Genomic DNA, 19,851 nt, shown 5'->3' with positions numbered 1-19,851 from the left:
AGGACCTGAAAAGCAAGGGGTTGTTCACGCTTGCCACGCCTTCAGGTTCCCCTGGGACCTGTGGTAGCGGTGGTGGTGGTGATGGTGGGACCTTAGGAGTGGAACAGCTCTAGAGAGACTGATGATTTTGGAGTTCAGCGTTGGTGTGCTGTCTGGGGAAGTGGGTGTGTTTCCTCATCCTGTTTGAAATAAGCAGTAAAGAGTGCTCACGGTTGTGTCCCCCATCTTTGTGACTGTCTTCTGGCGCCTCCCACTCAGGCAGCTGATGGCTGTACCTGCTTTCTCAATCAAGAGCAAGGAAACACAGGAAAGCTGCCTGTGATGGGCTGGAAACAGTGTTTTCTAGAGAGTTGGGTCAGTGTGTAGGTTCCTTCCTGGGTAAGCAGGGATAGAATCCCCTGTCAATTACTAGCCCCATGCCCCCATCTGCACAAGGGTGCTCAAAATTAACAGGCCAGACTTTTCCTTCTATAATTTTAATTGGCTGACAAGCCCTCAGTGGAGGGGCTGTTAGGCATCTTAGTATCTCTAACACCTGGCACAGTCTCCTATGGCAAATCTTCAATAATAAATATTTGAATGACTTAGAGATTAGGCTTTAAAGGTAAGCTACTCCTGAGAGAGGTAGGGAAACCTAAACTTTAAAGAATAGAAAAGGGGTCCTGGTGTATCACTGCTGGAAGGGGCCTTCCAGATTTAGTCCAACCCCAAGACGGGGAACGGGCCTCCAGAGATGAAGAGACATTTTGCTCCTTCCGAAACAAGGCTGCCTTTCCGCGGACTGAACTGACGTGGACAGGCACTTCGGAAAGGGGGTGGGGGGAAGAAGTTGGCTGGTGGTCAAGCCGAACGGAGAGCGGCGGCGCCAGGGTCGCCTGGTGGCCCTGCTCTCCGGGGAACTGGAGTAGAAAGCAAAGGGCTCTCAGGGGCCGGGAGGGTCGAACGCCCAGGGCACGGCTCCCCGCAGCTGCCGCTCCTGCAATGAAAAGCTCTGGGTGCGTATGCGGCTGGTCACCTCCTGGGTGCGCAGGGTGAGCCCGAAAATGTCCTCGTGGTAGCGTTGCTGATCCTGTGAGGAAAGTGCGCAGCGGTTCAGACCTGAGTGAGAGATCCTAGCGGGAGCCGCCCCGCCTCGGGCCCCGCCCACGCCCGGACCCCCCTCCCCGCACCCTTAGCACGCCGATGACGTCGCCGGCCTCGTCCAGCTCCATGTCGCCCTCGGTCGCTAGGATGCGCTGCACGGTCTGTAGGACGCTGGTGGCCATGGTGACATCACCGCAGACAAACATGTGGCCCCGCTCGAGGCACAGCACGCGGTGCACCTCCGCAGCCAGCTCTGTGCGCAGGACGTCCTGCACGTAAGTCTGCAGGAGGCGGGGTTGACGGGCGGGGCCTGGCTCTGCGCCGGCAGGGCCCCGAGTGTGCCTGGGGGGGTGCTCGAGAGGCGGAACCAGGCAAGGGGCGTGGCCTGAGTGCCGCGCAGGCGCACCAGAGAGACTCTGGGCACTAGGGTGGGGTCCACCGGGACTGAGTGCCCGTGGGTGGGGACGAGGACCTGGACGAGGGGTGTGGTCCGGAGCAGGGTGGGGATGGGCCGGGGCGCGCGCCTGCCCTGCAGCCCCCATCCGAACTGCTCTGCCTCCCCATCTTCAGGCTACCCCTGTGCCCTCAGGGTCCCGCACCTTGGGGCTGTCGGGTTCCCGCGAGAAGGCGGTGAGGACGCGGCCGAACACTCCGCGCTGCTGGGCGTCCTGCACCTCGTCGCGGTAGAGATGGTCGAGCTGGGAGCATCGGCAGCCGAACACCAGGGTCATGGGGGCAGGCTGCAGCCCTGCAAGCAGCACTGCGGCTTGGGAGGGCCCCCTTCCCACCCAGGCCCCCGGCCGCCCTCGCCCAGGGCTGGCAGCTGCGCTGTTCAGGCCGAGACCGTCACGAAGGTGGGTTGGCCTCTAGGAGAGCGCAGGATGCTTTCACAGAAACCCTGCCGGACGCCGGATTTACAGAGAAGGAAACCCAGGCTCCAAGACGGTTGTTGACTTTCCTCGGGTGGAATGGTCCGTGGAGGAGCTGCTCTGGAACTTGGGATTTCTAACTCAAAACTCCACACTCTTTACATTGTATAATGCTGCAACTCTGGAATTCCATCTAGCCCCTTTGGGTTCCAGCCTGTATTTTCTGACCCCCCCAAACCCCCCACTTCATTTTTTTTTTTTTAGCCTTAAGTGCTGTGAGAGCTTTATTCCAACTCAACACAAATTTCAGCTTTATATAGAACGGTAATTGTACAAAGAATTAAAACGTTTCTGTGAAATCTGGTTATAACAGATTGCCCTGCCCTCCCCAGCCCCAACTCAAGTGAAGGGACAGGATGGACGGAGGAAGGGCAGAGCAGAGCAGGAGGGCGGCCTCGCCTGGACCGACTGGGCACAACACCCTGTTTGATTTACTTGCTTGCTACCCTGACCACCCTATGCCCAGCCTGAGCACCCTGTTAGCCTACTCAGGGCTTGGACACACCAGGGAAGCCCTGGCACAGTCCAGAATCCACCCAGGGCATCTCTTCTGTTAGCGTCAAAGTCCCAACCCCATCTCCTCCAGGCCTTGATTCCTTGTCCTTAATCCAGTCCAACCCCGACTGTGTATCAGGCCCCAGGAAATCAGATGAACAGGGTGCTGCCCTTGCCTCCAGGTGCTCCCCTCCCCCTAATCTCATGAGCTGTTTTGTACCTTTGTGACCCCAGTTTCTTGCCCTCTCTTTCCTATCTGGTCCTGCCTTCCAGGCCCCACCTCTTTGTCCCTAGATTGAGGGACCCCCTCGTACCTTTCAGTCATTCCCTGGGCACCCTGGGCCTTACCTTTGCTCTCGATGTCGTGTAACCGCTCCTGCCAGAATCCCCGGAAGGGAGCAATGCCCGTGCCAGGTCCCACGAGGATGCAGGGCAAGCTGGGATCAGGTGGCAGCCGGAAGGAGGGAGCTCTGGCCCGAGAGATACTCTGTCAGGCCCCCTTTTGTGTTCCCAGCTCAACCACCTCAGGGGTCAGCCAAAGAAGGCAGAGCTCAGCTTCCGCTGATAACTGAGTTATAGTTTTAAAGCGCTTAGAACAGTGCCTGGCTCATCGTGAACATTATGTAAGGGTTTATTGAAATAACTCTACTTGCAGGCAAAAACACCCTGGATCTGTGGTTTCCAGAGGTTGGGCCAAAGGAAATACAGTTCAAGTTTGGGTTAAAGAATATTTTGTGTTTCAGTTTAGGAGATTTGGAAAATATGGGGAGGGGGAGGACAGAGTTTTATTTCATAGTGAGTTCAGTGTGCATGTTTGTTCTCCATAGTAGCCTTAATATTGGTATCTGCTGTGTACTCAATAGATTGGTATAGTTTATCATGGTCACCGGGCCAAACTGGCACTCCTCTGGGAACTCTTTTTAGTCCCCCTCCACACTTTTAGCTTCCTGACTGCTGAATGGGGCAAGACTTCTCAACACAGCACTAGGGAAGGGCACCCCAAGATCCTTCACTTCGAATGCTCAGTGGTACCTTGGCCTTAGTTGGCTTTACCTTCACTAGTTCTCCCTGGTAGGTGAGACTTGCGGCTCACAGTTTCCGGGTACTGTCTCCCAACATCAGATTGACCCCAAGGGTGTTGGAGACAGACACAGAAGTTGCACTTTGAAAAATGACCAGGACTGCTAATCTAATCCCAGCTCGGTTTCTGTGGGAGCTGTAGTTTCAGGGCTGGACCGTGAGTCCAAATTTGTGAGAGGGCCTCACCAGACACTCCAGCCTTAAAATGTCAAGTAGGTCCTCCCTGCTTCCATACCACCACCCCCAAGCTGCTTCCCACACCCCGTGCAGCTGCACAACTTCGTCCTTCATCTGTCCCTGGCTTCCTGTGGCACTTTCCCCATCTTCTGCTTGAACAGATAGTCTCTTCTTGATGCCCCTTCCCTCCCTTCGGCCTCTGCCCCAGCCCCTAGCAGGGCCCACTCACCCCCTGATGAAGCAGGGCACAGGGTCTCCAGCCTTGAGTTGGCTCAGCCAGGTGGAGCAGACTCCATAGTGCAGGGGGCCCAGCCCATCTGGGGGATTGGGAAGGAGAGAAGGCCAGTGAAGGGGCCATCCCAGGGGTTCTGCTGGGGCCCTGGCCTTGCCCCGCCTCCCCAGCCTCACCCTGCGTCCTATATGCCAGCACAGCTACTGTGAGGTGGATCTCTCCTGGGTGGGCGCTGGGTGCTGAGCTGACCGAGTAGTACCGTGGCTGGAGCAGGGGCAGCTGGGTGAGGAGCAGGGGGGCAGGCAGTGCCACGGATGGAAACTGCTCCAGCACTTCCAGCAGCGTGGGGCAGCGGAACCACTTCCACTCCTCGTAGCGCCGGGGGTCCTGGCAGGAAAAGATGAAGTGGGCTCACGACCCCAGACCCTTGGCCCCTTCCCAGCTGATCCCTCCTAGGTGCAGGCCAGTTACCATTTCTCCAGCACCTTCTCTTTAAGACCTTGAGTACGCAAACATGGAGGAGCAATTCCCGACCTGGGTCTTAAGTCAGGCCGGTGAAGACAGTAGAGGGAGGACGTTGCATGGTTGCTACCTCCCTCTGGGCTTCCCTCCCCATCAATGCCCCCCACCTCAATAGCCCCGCTTCTCCCTGGGGTGGCCCCCAACCTGGCTGAGGCTCTCTAGCTCCTGCTGTTCACTGGGCTCTTCTGCCAGGGTGCTGAGGAGGCGAAGGAGTCGAGGGCTGGGTGGGGAAGTGATGTCCAGGAAGAAGGTGAGAGCCTGGCGCAGCGTGCAGGGGGGCAGCCGGGGGTCCCGCACCCAGCCGGGGGGTGGGCCACCTGCAGAGTGTTGCACAGGGGAGCTCTGTGGAAGGGGTTCAAGCTGGACCTGGATGGTCAGGGTGCTGGGTGCCTTTTGGGGAGTGAGTGGGAATCAACCACAGCCTCATGGTGCCTCATTAGAAGCTTGCCTTCTAAGTAGAGGCATGTCTGGGCCCCTCAGTGTGTTTGGATGGGGGCCACTAACTGGACTGGTGCCTCTGCCCCTACCCCGACCCAACTCATTTTACCCCCAGGCCCTGCGTGGCAGAAGGTCGCCCGGATGCTAGCTTTAGAGCAGGGGAGCTGCCAGGGCAACCTGGCAGAAGGGGACAGCCTTTCGGAGGGTGGATGAGTGCCCAAAACAAGGTGGGCTATAAGAAAGGAACCAGCCTGTGTGAACTCCTGAGGGCCCTGGGGTGAGCTGTGAATGGAGTTGGCAGCCCTTTGCCAGTGTCTGGACGTGGGGGAGCCCTGGGGGCTGGAGGGAAGCAGTTGGGGGTGGAACAGATGGGGCGTCCCCTCACCAGGGCTGCCCTTCTCCAACTGCTCCACTACCACGGGCTCAGCGGGCGGCGGCGGGTCCTCCACGCGGCTCAGCAGGGCCTCCACGAGGCCTGGCCGGTTGGGTGGGCAGACGCCTATGTGGTCCCCTGGCTGGTACTGGAGCCCCTCCTGCCCTCCGGTGTCCAGGCGCACCAGGATCGTGGCCCGGCTGGGGGTGGGGAAAGGGGGCGGGTTACAGGGAGGCAGAAGTGCTGTGGGGGCGAGGCAGAATGGGAGAGGAGGAGGGTGCAGGGTCTGGGAACAGGGGAGCCGGAACAGATGGGGGAGGGTGGGGCAAGCGCTCCCTCACGTGGACTTGCTGCTCTGCAGGTTTTCCACGGAGACGACTGTGGCCTGGAACATCTTCCGCCTGTGCACGTGGATCAGGCCTGGGTGGGGGGGGCGTGTTCAGATGGGACTGAGACTGGGCCAGGGAGTTGACCCGGCACCCTGAGTCAGTCAGTGCGGGGCCCGGGGACGGCTGGGGCCGGCGGGATCAAGGTGAGTTTCGGCCGCACCTGGCAGCAACTGCAGGCCCTCGGCCTGGGCACTCAGGCGGTATCTCTGGCGCTTCCAGCTCCGCCTGGGGCTGAAGATGTCCCGGGCCGCAGCCTTGGCATCCTCTCCCACGCAGAAAGTCTCACAGGAGGCCTGGGGTGGTGGCAGGTAGCGACAAGTGGTGAGGGTGGTGGACCTCCCGCCCCCAGGGAGGGGCTGCTAGCTGGGCCTGGGGGAACGTGCGCAGCCACTCCCTTCCATTCCTGGGGGGCCTACGGGAGTGGAGGTGCCCAGGAAGGGGGAAGAGGCCCGTCTGGGTCTCATTTCCACAAGACCAGCCGCCCCAGGGGCAGGAGGGAGAATGAGATTGATGCTAATCTTGTGTCCCCAGGGAGCATAGCAGCATTCAGTGAATGCATCCATACCTTTGACCTGTATTCGAATTCTGACTCTCATACTTACATTTAACTGCCTCGGTTTCCCCTTTTTTTTCTTTTAGGAGTTACTAGGGATTGAACCTAGGACCTCAACCATGGGAAGCAGGCGTTCAACGAGTGACCTACATCCGCTCCCCAGTTTCCCTATCTTTAAAACTCACTGGGTTCTTGGGGAGATTGATTCTTGTGAAGACTGAGCTGTTCTAAAGCCCTTAGAATGAGAGACAGATTTCAGGGTGGTGGTGGGAGGGGCGTCTGGCTGGTCTGTCCTCCCCTGCTCTGAGCACAGGGGGCTGGAGTAAGGCTTCATAGGGCAGTACCCACTAGAAGTTTCCACATCCTATTTGTTTCTAGCCTGGCAAAGTGCTTGAGCAGCCCACAGGCTTGAAATCCAGGGTTCAGCCATCACTGGTCATGCCTTCCCCTTTTATCCCATATCTCCCAGTCCTGTTAATTTTCCTTTTTTTTTTGGTAAAAGTCTCTTATCTCTTCCTTCCTTCCTTGACTCCCTCCCTTCCTTTCTATTCCACTGTTACCATCTTAGTTAGCTCAGAGTTTTCCTGTTTCTCTTCTGATGCTCCTCTAATTGATTCTGCTCTTTTAAAGTAATATTCCTAAGACTTCATGTTGTACTTGTTCCTTCTCTTGTCCCACTCTGGAACTCCCAGTGACTCCCCTGTGCTTAAAGGCTTTATTTGGTTCTCCATTTGCCCTTCTCCTCCCAATCTGGTCCTGTCTGTTTCTCCAGCATGACCTTCTTGTTCCCAGCAAACCCTCCTTCTCCACCATGTAGGGCCTCCCCCTACCCCCCCTCCCAGAATGCCCCCCTCCTCTATATTAGTCCAGACCTGCTGGCCTCAAGCCCTGGGCCCTGGCGGGGCCAGCGCTGCCCCTGAACAGCGTCGGGACTGGTTGAGAATGAACCCCTGTTCAACTCCAGGTGTATCCCCCGACCAGGCCGAGCTGCCTCCTGAGGAATGGCAGGCTGAAAAAGCCACAGCCCAAGGGACCGGTCCCACTCTTTGCTGTCCTGGCCTGGAGCCAGCCTTCTAGTATGGGCACTGCCCCAGGCCTGGCTGGGCTGTTAACAGGCGGTGCTTGCCAACCTCTCTGACTTCCTGTAGCTTCCGACCTCGCCTCTGTCTGACCTTCTCTTGCTCTTTCCCTCTCCCTCCTCCTGCCTGCCCTGGTGACATGCCTTTACCCTCTCCCTTTCTGCGCCCACTCATGGGACCCAGACTGCACCTGACCTGGGCTCTGGCCTGCAGCGACGGCCCTGCCTGCTCCCTTTTGGGTGTACCCCTGACTGTGCCTGGCCCCTCCTGTCCTTAAAACCCAGAGGAGCTGACTGGGTAGTGGCAAAATGAGGGTGGATTTTGGAAGGAACAGAAAGGGACCAGAGAACCAAACAGACTCAGGGTGGGCGGGAGAGAGGCTTCCAGACGCAATAGGGCAGGTCGCAGAAGTGAAGGGACAGGGATCCCGGTAAGGAGGAGTGTGTCCCAGGGTGGCGTCCCAGGGGCCCACCTGGAAGGCAGCCTGGGCCCAGCCACGGAAGGCTTCCTCCTGGCCGCACAGCTCGTCCCCCTGGCCCAGCTGCAGCAGCCGCTCCCCGCCCAGCTCTTCCAGCCGCGTGTCCACCGCACGAGCAAAGGCGCAGAAATGGGGGTACGCCCGGGAGCCCAGCCCGAATACACAGAACCTGGAGGGGCAGGGAGCCGTCACTGGAGCCCATCCCCTGTCCCCAGCCCATGTTTGCCCAGGTAGCTTGCCCTCCCGGGTTCCCTTGCTCAGGGGGGCCCCCGAGACCTGAGAGTGCCCAGTGCCCCTGCACTGTCCGTGTTACTGGATTCCTTCCTCTTCCGTCGCCAAGAGGAGACCAGTGAGTCTGAGCAGGAGATGCTGTTGAAGCGAATTTTGTAGCTCCTGGCAAGAGAGGACAAAGACAAGGGTGTCACAAGGAACTAGAGCCACGCCCAGGCCCAGACACAGCCAGGGGTGCAGTTTTGGGGTCTCTGCACCTGAGGTGGGAAAGCCTCTTCCCTTGGGCCTGGCTCGGCTCCCGGAGCAGGGTTGGGATTGGGACTGAGGGCTAGATGCCTGGGAGCCTTGAGCTCTGCGCCCTGCTCTGCCTCCCCTCCCCTCTCTGAAGGAGGCCTGAGGACTGACCCGGCCACTTAGTCTCCTGGGGCTGGGGAGTGTAATGGCCCCCCCCCCCCAGCTTCCTCACATCTGTCCTCCAGCCTCTTGGGAAAATGCCTCGAAGCACAGAAGGAGAACTCTTCACACCTCCTTTCCTTTCCTTTTGTGTTTAGCAACCCCCCCATGCCCATCCCCACTCACTTGTGCTGTTCTGGCCGAGGGGAGCTGTTGTAGGGACCGGACATCTCCATAAGGGCTGCTGCAAAACTCTATGGCAAGGGGAGGGTTAACATTTGTGTTTACATCGCATGAGTAGGTTTTTTTTTTTCCATGTTAAAAATTTTTATTGAAGGGGAGCAGATGTAGCTCACGTGGTTGACCATCTGCTTCCCATGTATGAGGTCCTGGGTTCAATTCCCAGTACCTCCTAAAAAAAGCAAATGAAAAAATCAACTCACTGGGGAGTGGATGTAGCTCTGGTTGAGCACCTGCTTCCCATTTAGGAAAACATTTAATGAAGAATATCATTTATACATGAACATATATAAATAATAAGTGAATAGTAAAAGTTGTGAACTTACAAAACAATCATTCAGGGATCCCATACATCACTCCACCACCACCACCTTGCATTGTTGTGAAACGTTTGTTAGAAACTATGAACATGGGTAGTTTTGATTTATTTCAAATTGTACAGGAGTTAGGAACTGTACAGGGCTGGCCTGTATTATTATTATTATTAATTTGTAATTTTTAATTTGTTTAAAGAATTTCAAAAGATATATAGGCTTTTTGAAAAATAATAGAAGTGTGTAAAGTATGTAAAGTAATAAAAGAGAAAGTCTACCCTTATCTTTCCTCCTGTCTTACTCCCTAAGGCGTACGTGCTATTGACAGCCATTTAACTTTCTAGCCCTTTTTCACTGTACTTATATACATGTTTATATTTATAGCTTTTTTTAAAAAAGTGAAAATGGTACCACATTATACTTACCTGCTTTTTATCAATTATCTATTGAGGACATCCTTCCAGATCAGTACACCAAGATGTACCCACATTCTTTTAAAATGGTATTCCATCATTTGCATGTACTATTACTATAAACCCTTCCGCTGACCGAAGCACAGCTGGGTGGTCTACACTCTTGCATATATAGCCTTGCTTCCTTCTTTGCATATTCCAATAGGGTAGATACTCAGAAGTAGAATTGCTGACTTAAAGGATTTAAAAATTTGATGAGGTAGTCAAACTGTCCTCTGAAAGGACTATCAGTTGACATTCCCGCCAACAGGGTAGAGGAGTGTTCTCTCCTCACACACTTCACAACACTGGATTTTATCCATCTTTGAGGTTTTAGCCAATTTGGTAGGTGGAAAATAATTGTTGGTTTCATTTGCATTGCCCTGATCTCTAGGAGCGTTGACCACCTTTCCTTAGAAGGTGAGACTACATCTGTGTTCTGACTGAGGCATGAGTCAGTGATCCAGGAAGCAAATTCATTATTCTCATGTTCTGCCAAGAAAACAGCTGAGAACTGCATAAAACAAACCTTCACATAGGAAATTTAAAAACTTTAGAAGGGTATAACATCTAAACTGTACAAAGATTTTGGAGGTGGGTCTATAAGTTCACCCTAATTACCCTGTATTACTCTGATTTTATTTTTGAACATTTTGTCAAAGTGTAACATACATACCGAAAAGCACACATATCATAAATGCAGATTATGAATTTTTACAAGCTAAACATACGTGCATCATCAGCACTGACATCAGTATTACCAGCTCCCTAGAAGTCTCCTTGGGCCCCTTCTGGTCACTACCACCTTCACACCAAGAGTGACCAACCTCTCAGTTTTGCCTGTTTCTGAACTTTATACGAATTGAATCATACAGTATGAATTCTTTTGAGTCTGGCTTCTTTCAGTCTACGCTATATTTTGAGATTCATCTATATTGTTGTGTATGGTTGTAATTTGTTTATCCTCATTATTGTATAGCATTTGAATATAGCACAATTTTTTTATCCAACATACCGTTGATAGTCATTTGAGCGGTTTCCAGTTTGGGGATATCATGAGCAATGCTGCTATAAATATTCTTGGTTGTGTCCTTAGTGAACATACCCCATCTTTCCTGCGGTATATTTTTATGTTTGCTCCATTAAAAAAAAAAAAAAACTTAAGGGTGCAGGTCAGTCATTTTGACTGGAAGTTTTATTAGTAATCTACCCTATGATCTAGCAATTCTACTCCTAGGTATTTATCCAAGAGAAATGAAAACATAAATTCACAAAAGCTTTGTAGAAGAATGTTCATAACAGCTTTATTCACAATACCCTAAAACTGGAAACAGTCCAGGTATCTATCAACAAACTGGGCATATGCATACAGTGAAAACGACTGAATCATGCAATGACATGGATGAATTTCAAAAATAGGCTTAGTGAAAGAAGTCATGTATACTGTATGCCTCCATTTATATGACATTCTAGAGTAGGCGAATTAAGTCTATGATGACAAATCAGAACCGTGGTTGCTTTTGGTAGGGGGAATTGACTTGGGGAATTGACAGGGGAATTTTCTAGAGTAATGGAAATGATCTATATCCTGATGGGGGTGTGGGTTTCATGGGTATATATACTACTTTGGTACTTAAAATGTTATTAATAATTCATTTTTCTTTAAAAGGCATATCAGAACGAGGGCTGAAATGCTTGGAAAGGAAGTGGGAGAAGGCTTGCAGAATTTAAGCCCCTTTTTAGGGTACTTGAGTCGGTGCTTAGTGCTAATGTCATTTAACACCTAGAAGCCCAGAGCCGAGAAACTTGAAAGCAAATGGTTAACAATAAGGCATTCAATGGTGATGCTCAAGTTTTTTTGTGTCTTTTAAGATTTTTCAAAAAGTGAAGTTACCTAAAGTGCTCTTTCCTTTCATTAAGAAGAAAGGCTTCAAGTAGTGTAGGAAGTGCAGTATCCCTGTTTTCCTCCACATCTGAGAGAGGGCTAACCTCTTAGGCCAGCCAGGAAGTGACTTTCACTTATTAAAAACGTCACTGATGGCTGTAAGGGTGGGGTGGGGGAGCGGCCGCGCGGATGGACCTGGGCTGTGGCTTGTGAAGGCCTGGCAGACTCCAGGGGAATTTCCCTGGTCCCACCTCCACTTTCCACCACTGGGCCCCGCAGTCTCAAGCCTCCCCGCCTTCCTCTCGGGCCTCACCTCGCCATTCTCCGGTGGGTCTCCATTCCCGAATGTGCTGGTCACTACCAACACCAGTGTCTCGTGCTCAAGGGACACCACGTCATACTCGTCCATGCACAGGACCTGGGAGAGAGGAGGGGGCGAGGTCCTGGGGATTCTTGGCGCCCTGCCGCGCCTGGTCCTTCTCACTCTGGCCCTGGGGTAGGGCAAGATTCAGGCCCCAACCTGGTCCCTGAATCCCTTTGGCTCCCCTCATGGCCCTGAGTTGTGACCCTCTCCTCCCAAACTGCTACCTCCAGGGTCCTCTGAAGAGGCAGATGGCCCCCCACCCTGTTCCTGATCTTCCGCCGAGCCCCCTCTCCCCAGATCCCGACCCGTTGGGGCTCAGCCCTACCCGGGGGTCGAAAGCCTTCCGGAATAGCCTCCCCAGCTGCTGCGCGTAGCCCTGCGCCCGGCCTGTCTCGGAGCCATACAGGATTGTCGCCTTCACTCGCTTTGCCATCACGGTGCCCATGAGCGAGGCAGAGATCTTCACCGCGCTGAGGGAGAGGGTGAGTAACTACGGGGACCCCCGGGTGCATGGAGACGGGGCCTCCCCAAGGCAGGGGGACACTCAGGGCCACAGAGCCTAGTCTGGACTCAATCCCAGTAAGGTCTTGGGGTACCGAGTCATGGGTACGGAGGAGTGGTATGCCTTCCCAAGGCCCTGCCCGCTACTTTGGGTTAGACCCCGCCCTCCCCAGGGTGCCCCTGTGGGGAAGGGGAGCACCCCTAGAGCACTCACTTGGCAACTTCCTTAAAGGTCTTCTTCCTGGTGATGCCAGTGCCCTTGGCCGTGCTCCCCTTCCAGGGGTCTGGCTGCAGGGAAGTGATGATTGGGGGAAGGAGTATGGAAAAGAAAAGGTTAGAGGTCTCTGGGGGCTGCTTAGTTAGAGCTGCCACAGGGTGCAGGAGCCATTGGGGTGGGCACCTGGTAGCGGAAGGCAGGGGACAGGAAATAGTTGACCATCTCCTGATGGAAGACAGGTGTGAGGCTGCCTGAGATGGGGGGCACGATCCAGGCCCAGTCCGCAGGGCAGCCCCCCCTCGCCTTCTGCTCATTCTCCAGGTGCTTCATGAAGGAGACCGTGGCAGCGTGATGGTCCACGATGGTCACTTTGGCCAACTAGGTGGGCAGGTGGGGGGAGAGAAGGTGGGCTAGATGCAGCCTGCAGACCCCACTCATTTTACCTATACCCCTTCTGCCACCCCAAACCTCACTATGCCCTGGGTCACCTCAAATCGCATCTTGCCTTGTAATCCCCACACTAACATATGATCTTTCCCCTCAAGCTATCCTGTGTCACCCCCAAACTGCACCATGTGTGGTCATGCTGCATCAGCAGCTTCAGTCTCCAGGGTCTGTATTCGCCAACACAACCGCAATAGCCCAAACTCTTGAGCCCCCCACAGAAGTACTCAGCAGGCACTCAAACTACAATGTCCAGCCTGCACTAGATCCCGGTAGTAGTGTTCCCAGAATCCAGTGGGTCCCACAAACTACAATGCCCAATATGCTCTGGGACTCAGAACTGCTGAGTGAGCACTAAGCCTTAGCTCATAGTGGCAAGCCTAGCAAGGCTCCTGGCGCTCTAGCTCCCGTATCGCAGCACCTAGAACAGCATACTTGGTGTCCCCAGAACTGCAATGCTCAGTGTCCCGTGGTATTTGGGCTGTGGCTCTCAAGATACAGTGGAACTTCCTGTGATTCCAGCTCCTCTGCTTAGTGTTTAGGAGCCTCCCTCTCTTCTACCTGCCCCCCCCCCCCACTCTCCCAGCCAATCTGGGCCTTTGCACCTGGAAACTGTGCAGCACAGCCAAGTTAATTTCCACAGCTGCTTTGTCTTTCCACAGGGACGAGGTTGTCCGGGTATCCAGGTCCATGCAGACGGCCACATCCTGGGAGCCGGGGTGTGCATGGGATTGGGAGGAGCAGAGAGCATGGGGAGAGAGGAGAGAGCATCTCTTTCCCAAGCATGTTCGGTGGAAGGAGCAAGGGTGGGCGGTCGTCGGGAGGCCTGCCTGCCTAGCTTGGGGTTGGCTCAGGCTTAGGCCTGCGAAGGTGCCCCGGAGCAGAGAAGGACCTTGGGCCAGTCACTTCTCAGCTCTGGATTTAAATTCTCTTCTCTAAAATGGACCTTAACTTTCTTTCAGTCAATTTCCTCTTTGAGAAGTGGATGAAAGTTATAGATCATATATGCATATTCACACACACACACACACGCACTCTCAGAGGCTTGTACACAATTTTGCCCCAACCTTGGGTGGTTCCAGTAGCCTCATCTTCAGTTTTAGTTTAGGAAACAGCCCCGGTCCTGTTTGAGAGTCAGAGACTCCAAACTGGAAGGGGAGGGGCACGCAGGCCCCTTGCCCCGCTCCCCCACCCCCTGCTGGCCTCACCTCCAGGATATTGTAGCGGTGGGGGTCACACAGGTTCCGGGTGCCGATCTCCGTGCTCATGTACCAGCCACTGAATGGGGCTGCAGGGAACTCCAGGCCCCCAATTTCCAGTAGCATGTTGGACACTGCGGGGAGCGCATACCAGCGCAGGCCCAGGGCTGCGAACCACTCCAGGCTGGGGAGAATGGGGGGCCTTGAATCAGGCCCACTTAGAGCCTCGCCTGCACCCACCCTCCTTGAGCCAGCCCCATGCTCGAGGGGCCCAGGGATGGTCCCTCCTCCACCCAACCCTGACTCTTTTGTGCTCACGTGGGGTGCTCCAGGGACACCTCGAGGACCAGCTCGGGGGGCAGAGAGAAGAGTTCTGGGGGCTCATCTGGGGCTTGGAGCAGAAGGGGCAGCACGTCAAAGCGCCCATTTCCTGGGGTCCAGCCGTGCTGGACACAGAGCTGCGAGAGAGCAGGGCAGAAGCGGGCGCTGAGAGGTCCACCCTTCATCTCAGGGATCCCTCATTGGCTGCGATTCCCTGTCTACCACAGGCACCCCTTCACAGGCACCCCCCAGCCCTCATCTCAGTGAGACACCCCCTCTTTGGCTGGATCCCCAGTGCCTCAGCCCAGGACCCTCATCGTCTGGATTCTCGTCCTCCACCTCGGGTTCACCCTTCTGGCCAGCTCTCCATGCCCACCTCGGTGATCTCCACGTTGCCCGGGTCCCCGCGCACAGAGCCATCCTGCTGCCTGTAGCCCGCGTAGCGCACCAGCTGGGCGTTCCAGATTCGAAAGTCTCCGCGATTTGGGGCGCGCTGGGGGAACACTGTGATGGCCGAGCTGATGTGGGGGAGAGCTGGGTCAGACCCCTCCTTCACTGCCCACCATGGGGGAAGCCCGGGGCGTGCAGCGAGCATGGCCCTGGAGTGGCTCTGCGTGGGGGTGGGGACTGCCGGGGCGGGGCCACTCACCGAAGGTTGCCCCGGTTGGTGGCATACTTGATGTGACTGCAGATGTAGGTGAACATCTCCTGCGCAGAGGTGCAATCCCGGGCATCAAACACCTGAGCCAGCCCCAGGCCGGGGAGAGAGGAGAGAGACGGGGGTTCTGAGTGCCAGCCCCAGAGGAGGCTGTAGCCTGGCAGGGCTCACTGGTCAGGAGGAGGGGAGGGAATGGGGGTTCTCATCTGCTGCCTTCACAGGCTAGGGGCGTCCCTGGGAGCCATGGTTCCTTCTCCAGCAGCCACACTGACCCTTTCCTGCCCTGTGCTCCTGCGGCCCCAGTGTGGCCTAGTCTGCTCCTTATCTCCTTCCAGGGGTAAATGTCTTCCCATCCCTACAGAAGCTCAATTGGTACTTGGTACAGGGGATGCACCCAGTCACTGACAAATTGATGGTTGGGGAAGGGCACCAACTGATAGGGGAGGTTACCTAGAATATAGGTAGTGAGTTCCCCATTGCCCAAGGTGACCAAGGAAAGGCAAGTGACCCCAACCAGTCATCTGCCTTTGTTGGAGCACAGATGATGGGGCTCTGGACAGCTGAGCTAAGTGGCCTCCGGGGCCTCTACCAATCTTGATATTCTGATGCTAAGAGAAGCTGTTCTGATTGGCTGAGTGGAGGCCCCAGAAGGAGGCTGGATGGCCCCCACTCCTGCCTGAGGGGGGAGGAAACTTTTGTTAGTGTCAGGGGTGGCAGTGGCTGGCGTGGGGCCTAGGGAGGGACATAGCAGCGAGAGCGTCAAATATGGGGGCGCAGATGAGTTCAGAGTTTAAATAAAGCCTCCAACAGCTCACAGGGTTATACAAGTGTCAGACAGGATTGTTCTTATTTTATTTGAGACTCCTCTGGGATTTACTGAGCAAGTGGATTTATTCCAAATTCTTTGGTGGCCAGTTACAGCTAAGGAGGCCAAGGTCATGGATTCAATTCCCCCGTGGGTCAGCTTGCTTCTCTTAGCGCTGGGGCACAAGCTGTTCCCGTAACCAGGCGAGCCCGAGTCGTGTGTGAGGCCAGGGCTGTGAAGGAGGGGGGCTGAGGCGGGGGGCACTGCTGGGGAGCAGTGTGTTTGGCTGTGAGGGGACTGGCTGAGCACGCAAGGCCCAAATGGAAGAAGTCGGGGGCCCTTTTCCAGGATGACTGCTCCTGTTAATCTGGCAATACCTCCCAGAGAACCACAGCGCAGATGTCCTTGCTGTCTTGGTGGGTCTAGATTTTTTTTCTCCATTGTTCCCCCTCCCACCAGTCAAGGTGGTTAATATATAACCAGGTATTAACTACTGGGCTGAGGGCTCCATGCCCCTTACCTTTCCGGTCCTTAAGGAAAGAGACCAGAATCTCCCTCACTGCCCCGGGCCCCTCGGGGAAGCCTCAGGAGGTGCTGGGCCCCTGTCCCCAGCCCCCCAGCCCAGGCACCCCAGCCCGTCCACCTGCAGCTTCCCCCACTGGATCCGACCCACGCAGCGGGGAGCGTTGCGCCAGGCCTGCTTGGCCCCGAACACCAGCTCGCTCTCCCGAAGCTGGTAGGTGCCTGTGGCTGCCACCTCCGCTTCCACCTCCTGCAGACGCTCCTGGTGAGCCTGGGAGCCGTTCCTGGGGGGGAGGAGGGAAATGGAATGCGCCGGAAGTCCGGTGGGGTGGGGGAGCCACACTGGCTTTGTGCGAATGTGGGGGAAGAGGGTCCAACCCCTCAGTGGGAGGGCTGGCCGGAGGGGCTGAGGTTAGGCCTCACGTTGTGTCGTTGTGTCGGGCTTGGGGTGAAATAGGGCTGGGTCATAGGGCAGGGGAGCCGGAGGTTTCTAGGGACTCAGCAGGGTCAAAGGAGCGAGGGCAGGGCTGTGGCCTTGCGCGAGGGTCTCACCTCTTGATGGAGCTGTAGTACTGGTTGATGAAGTCCCTGGCCTGATGCAGCAGCTGCTCAGGGGCCGGGGGGCCCTGGGAGGGCCGGCTCTGCAGTTTCCGTGGAAATACAAGGGAGCCCAGGCAGTGTCTTGGGGTGCAGGGCCCTTCCTGAGTCCACGCGAGGTGGAGTAATGGGGAGAGCAGGGAGCACAAAGGTCAGGCCCGGGTAAGGGTACAGGGGCCAGGGAGAGGGGCCCGGAGGCAGGGGTTTGTGCCACAGGGAGAGAGGGGCCAAGGAAGTGTGGGCTCAGCCTCAGGGCTGAGTTTGGAAACGGAGGTAAGTCGGGCTGGGTTAGGACAGGCCTGGGGCCTGAGAGTGAGAGTCCCACCCTCGTGCCCCTCAGCTCCTCTGGTTCTTCCCACTCCTCGTGCCCTTTTTAGAGGCGAGGACGCCAGTTCTAAGAGGAGAGCTGCTGGCTTGCTCACACCCAGATCGGAGAGCAGGCCTCAGCAATCCTGACCCTGAGGTAGGGTGGGGGGCGGCCTCCCAGGGGCGGGGGTGGGGTCCAGGTCTCACCTGCTGTGCCTGGGCGCTCAAGGTGTCATAGGTGATGCTCCCTACTTCCCAGTTCTTCACTCGGGGGAACTTGGGCCCCTCCGGGGGCCGGGTTAGTGGGGGGCTGTTGGGAGCCAGGGATGGGGTCAAGGGGGAGGAGTTGTGGCCTATAGGCCACTCCGACGCCCTCCCATCAGCCTCAGGAGGAGGCGCTATTTGTACCCCCATTTACAGATGAGATGCCCAAGGCTCAGCAATGTCAGGCATCTTGCCAGAGGTCACGCAGGGTAGACTCTGCTCTGACACCCAGTCCCTCCAGCCTCCCGAGCCCCTGGCCTGAGGCTGGGTCCTCCCAGCCAGACCCTGTGCGATGCCCACCCACCTCTTCCGGAGATGGAGTGGCCCTCCCCCTCCCAAGTTGCCGATGAGCCCCAGTAGAGGGTTATAGTGCCCAGTGCCTAAACTGAGGGAAGAACGCACCAGCCCGGGATTCCTCAGCTCAGATTTCCACTCCCTGCTCACAGCCCCTCCTGACAGTAGCTGGTCGTGTGAAGGGAAGCCTCAGAGGCCTTATCACTTCCTCCCAGAGCCGCCAGCCACAGGGGAGGAAGGGAGGGACTCAGGCCACGGGGCGTGTCCGTGTGGCAGGGTCCTGGGCCCCTCAGCCTTTCCTTAGGGGGCTGCCTGCTGCCCAGCCACCCTACCTGCCCGACCATCCCACCTGGCCACACTCCTCTCTCCAGCCACTTCTGCCTCAGGCCGGTCACCAGGGCTCCAGGGTCAGGTTTGGGCTTGCTGGTCACCCAGGAGAAGGGCCTGGAGAAGGAGCCCAGCTGCTCCTTCTTCCAGCCCCCCATCCCACACACCCCCTTTTCTGGATTCTTCAGGCTGGATCTGCTCATCCAACCCTCTCCCGCTTTCCTGAGACTCCATCTTCTCATTCTCTTGTAACTACCACTCCCCGCTCCTTTCTTCTCCTGTTTCTGTTGGCTGAAGGCTTGCTGTGAGCTAGAAACTTACTACCGCATGAGGTAAGTACCGCCGCATCTCCTTCTTTGTAAAACTGAGACTCAGAGAAGTTAGGTAACTTGCTCAAAGTCAAACAGCTCTTAGTGGTTAAGTAGGATTCCAATCCTGGCCTGGTCCTGTAACCGGCATTCTTAATCCTCACTTCTAGCCTAACCCCCGCACCCCTGACCCTGGTCTCTTGGTGGATACCTTCCCAGTCTGCTTGACCTTCCTGTTCTGTCGTGGCCCTGGGGATGGCTCTTCTGGGTTGGTGACCTGGCTCCCTGGCTGGCCTGCAGGTATGCCCCCTTCCCCGCCCCGGGCTGCCTGCCTGGACCCCTGGCCCTCCTGCCGTCCTGCTCCCAGCTGCGCGGGCCTCACCTGTGTTCAGGCGGCGGTGGCGGCACCGGTGCGGGCGCCCGGCTGGGCTCCGCCGCCGTCGGGGAGGCCGGACCCTGCTTGCCGCACAGCCCGAGGCCGAGCCCCAGGCCCAGGCCGCAGGGAGGCCCGGGCTCCTGGCCCACGCTCTTCAAGTTGCCCATGTCGGCTGCGCAGTCAGCTCTGCGGCTCTGAGCAGAGTCCCGGCCTTTTCCTTAGGAAGCGGGGAGGGGGTGGTGGGAGGGGGTTCTCCTGTGCTGGCCTTCGCCCCGCCCCCGTCACACACACAATGGGACAGGAACAAGCCCAGTTGGGAGGCTGGAAAGCCGCGGCTCCACGCCTGCTGGCCCAGAGGGTGGGGGGCCGGACGCCTGGGTTCCGCTGTGAGGACCGTGGCTGATAAGTGGGAACCCAGGTGTCCCGCGGAGCTGGCGCTGGAGCGCGGGAGGAATGGCAGAGTGGCGCCACCCGAGGGTCAGAAAGGCCCTTCTGTGGGATCACACCAGAAGGGGAGGTCTTACAACTCCCCCTTGCCAGCCTTTCCCTGAAGGGTCAGGCGGAGGTCGAGCCCCCTTGAGTAGGAGGTGCTGATGGAATCCCAGGTTCGTAGTCCCTGCTGAGATGGCTAGGGTCACTCTGGGCTCTCTCCTTCACCACCCCTCCCCACCTGCAAGAGCTCCTAGACCCCCACCTCTGAGGCCTTTGGAGGATACAGGCCCAGAGAGGATGCAGTGACCCTTTGCCCTTGAGTCTGGCATCAGGGCATTCCTTCCCCTCCCAACCCCAATTTCCTGGAACCCCCGCCTCCCATGACTCAAATGGGGGGACACAAAAGAGCAGGAAGCTGCCATCCAGGGCCTCCACCCCCACCCTGTCATCCAATGACGCATGCTTCCCTGGGGGTGGTAGGTTAGCTGATAAACCCAGCCATCAGGGCTGAGGCAGGAATTGCCCACTGGGGAGATCTTGGAACCCCCCAAAGAGTGTGGCGGATAGGGAAAC

The 19,851-nt window shown here is 56.5% G+C and overlaps 1 protein-coding gene across 1 annotated transcript; it reads right to left on the bottom strand.

Moving 5' to 3' along the window:
• Positions 1–460: 460 nt before the first annotated feature.
• NOS3 (nitric oxide synthase 3) lies at positions 461–19,068 on the bottom strand. Its single transcript, XM_004458268.4, has 26 exons — positions 18,853–19,068; positions 17,485–17,587; positions 16,927–17,075; positions 16,496–16,658; positions 15,039–15,130; positions 14,766–14,907; positions 14,387–14,526; positions 14,078–14,252; positions 13,475–13,576; positions 12,609–12,803; positions 12,423–12,496; positions 12,033–12,177; positions 11,657–11,761; positions 8,639–8,706; positions 8,105–8,221; positions 7,823–7,997; positions 5,879–6,011; positions 5,671–5,749; positions 5,342–5,529; positions 4,663–4,835; positions 4,173–4,383; positions 3,994–4,081; positions 2,856–2,977; positions 1,683–1,831; positions 1,170–1,364; positions 461–1,069 (listed from the first exon to the last, which is right to left on the bottom strand). Exons 1-26 carry the CDS (start codon positions 19,011–19,013, stop codon positions 923–925), a joined length of 3,591 nt encoding a protein of 1,196 aa, XP_004458325.2. The 5' UTR covers positions 19,014–19,068; the 3' UTR covers positions 461–922.
• Between the last annotated feature and the right edge of the window lie 783 nt (positions 19,069–19,851).

This window comes from Dasypus novemcinctus, chromosome 5, assembly GCF_030445035.2.
Source record: "Dasypus novemcinctus isolate mDasNov1 chromosome 5, mDasNov1.1.hap2, whole genome shotgun sequence".
Classification (NCBI taxonomy): domain Eukaryota; kingdom Metazoa; phylum Chordata; class Mammalia; order Cingulata; family Dasypodidae; genus Dasypus; species Dasypus novemcinctus.
Note: the sequence above shows the minus strand (reverse complement) of the source record. Positions and strands in the feature narration are given on the sequence as shown.

Excerpts from the sequence above, each read along its gene's own strand:
- NOS3 (XM_004458268.4), bottom strand. The coding sequence starts at position 19,013 with ATGGGCAACTTGAAGAGCGTGGGCCAGGAGCCCGGGCCTCCCTGCGGC. Across the intron at positions 17,588-18,852 it reads CCACCGCCGCCTGAACACAG|CCCCCCACTAACCCGGCCCC; the intron begins GTGAGGCCCGCG and ends GGCTCCCAACAG. Across the intron at positions 12,804-13,474 it reads CTGTGCTGCACAGTTTCCAG|TTGGCCAAAGTGACCATCGT; the intron begins GTGCAAAGGCCC and ends CTGCCCACCTAG.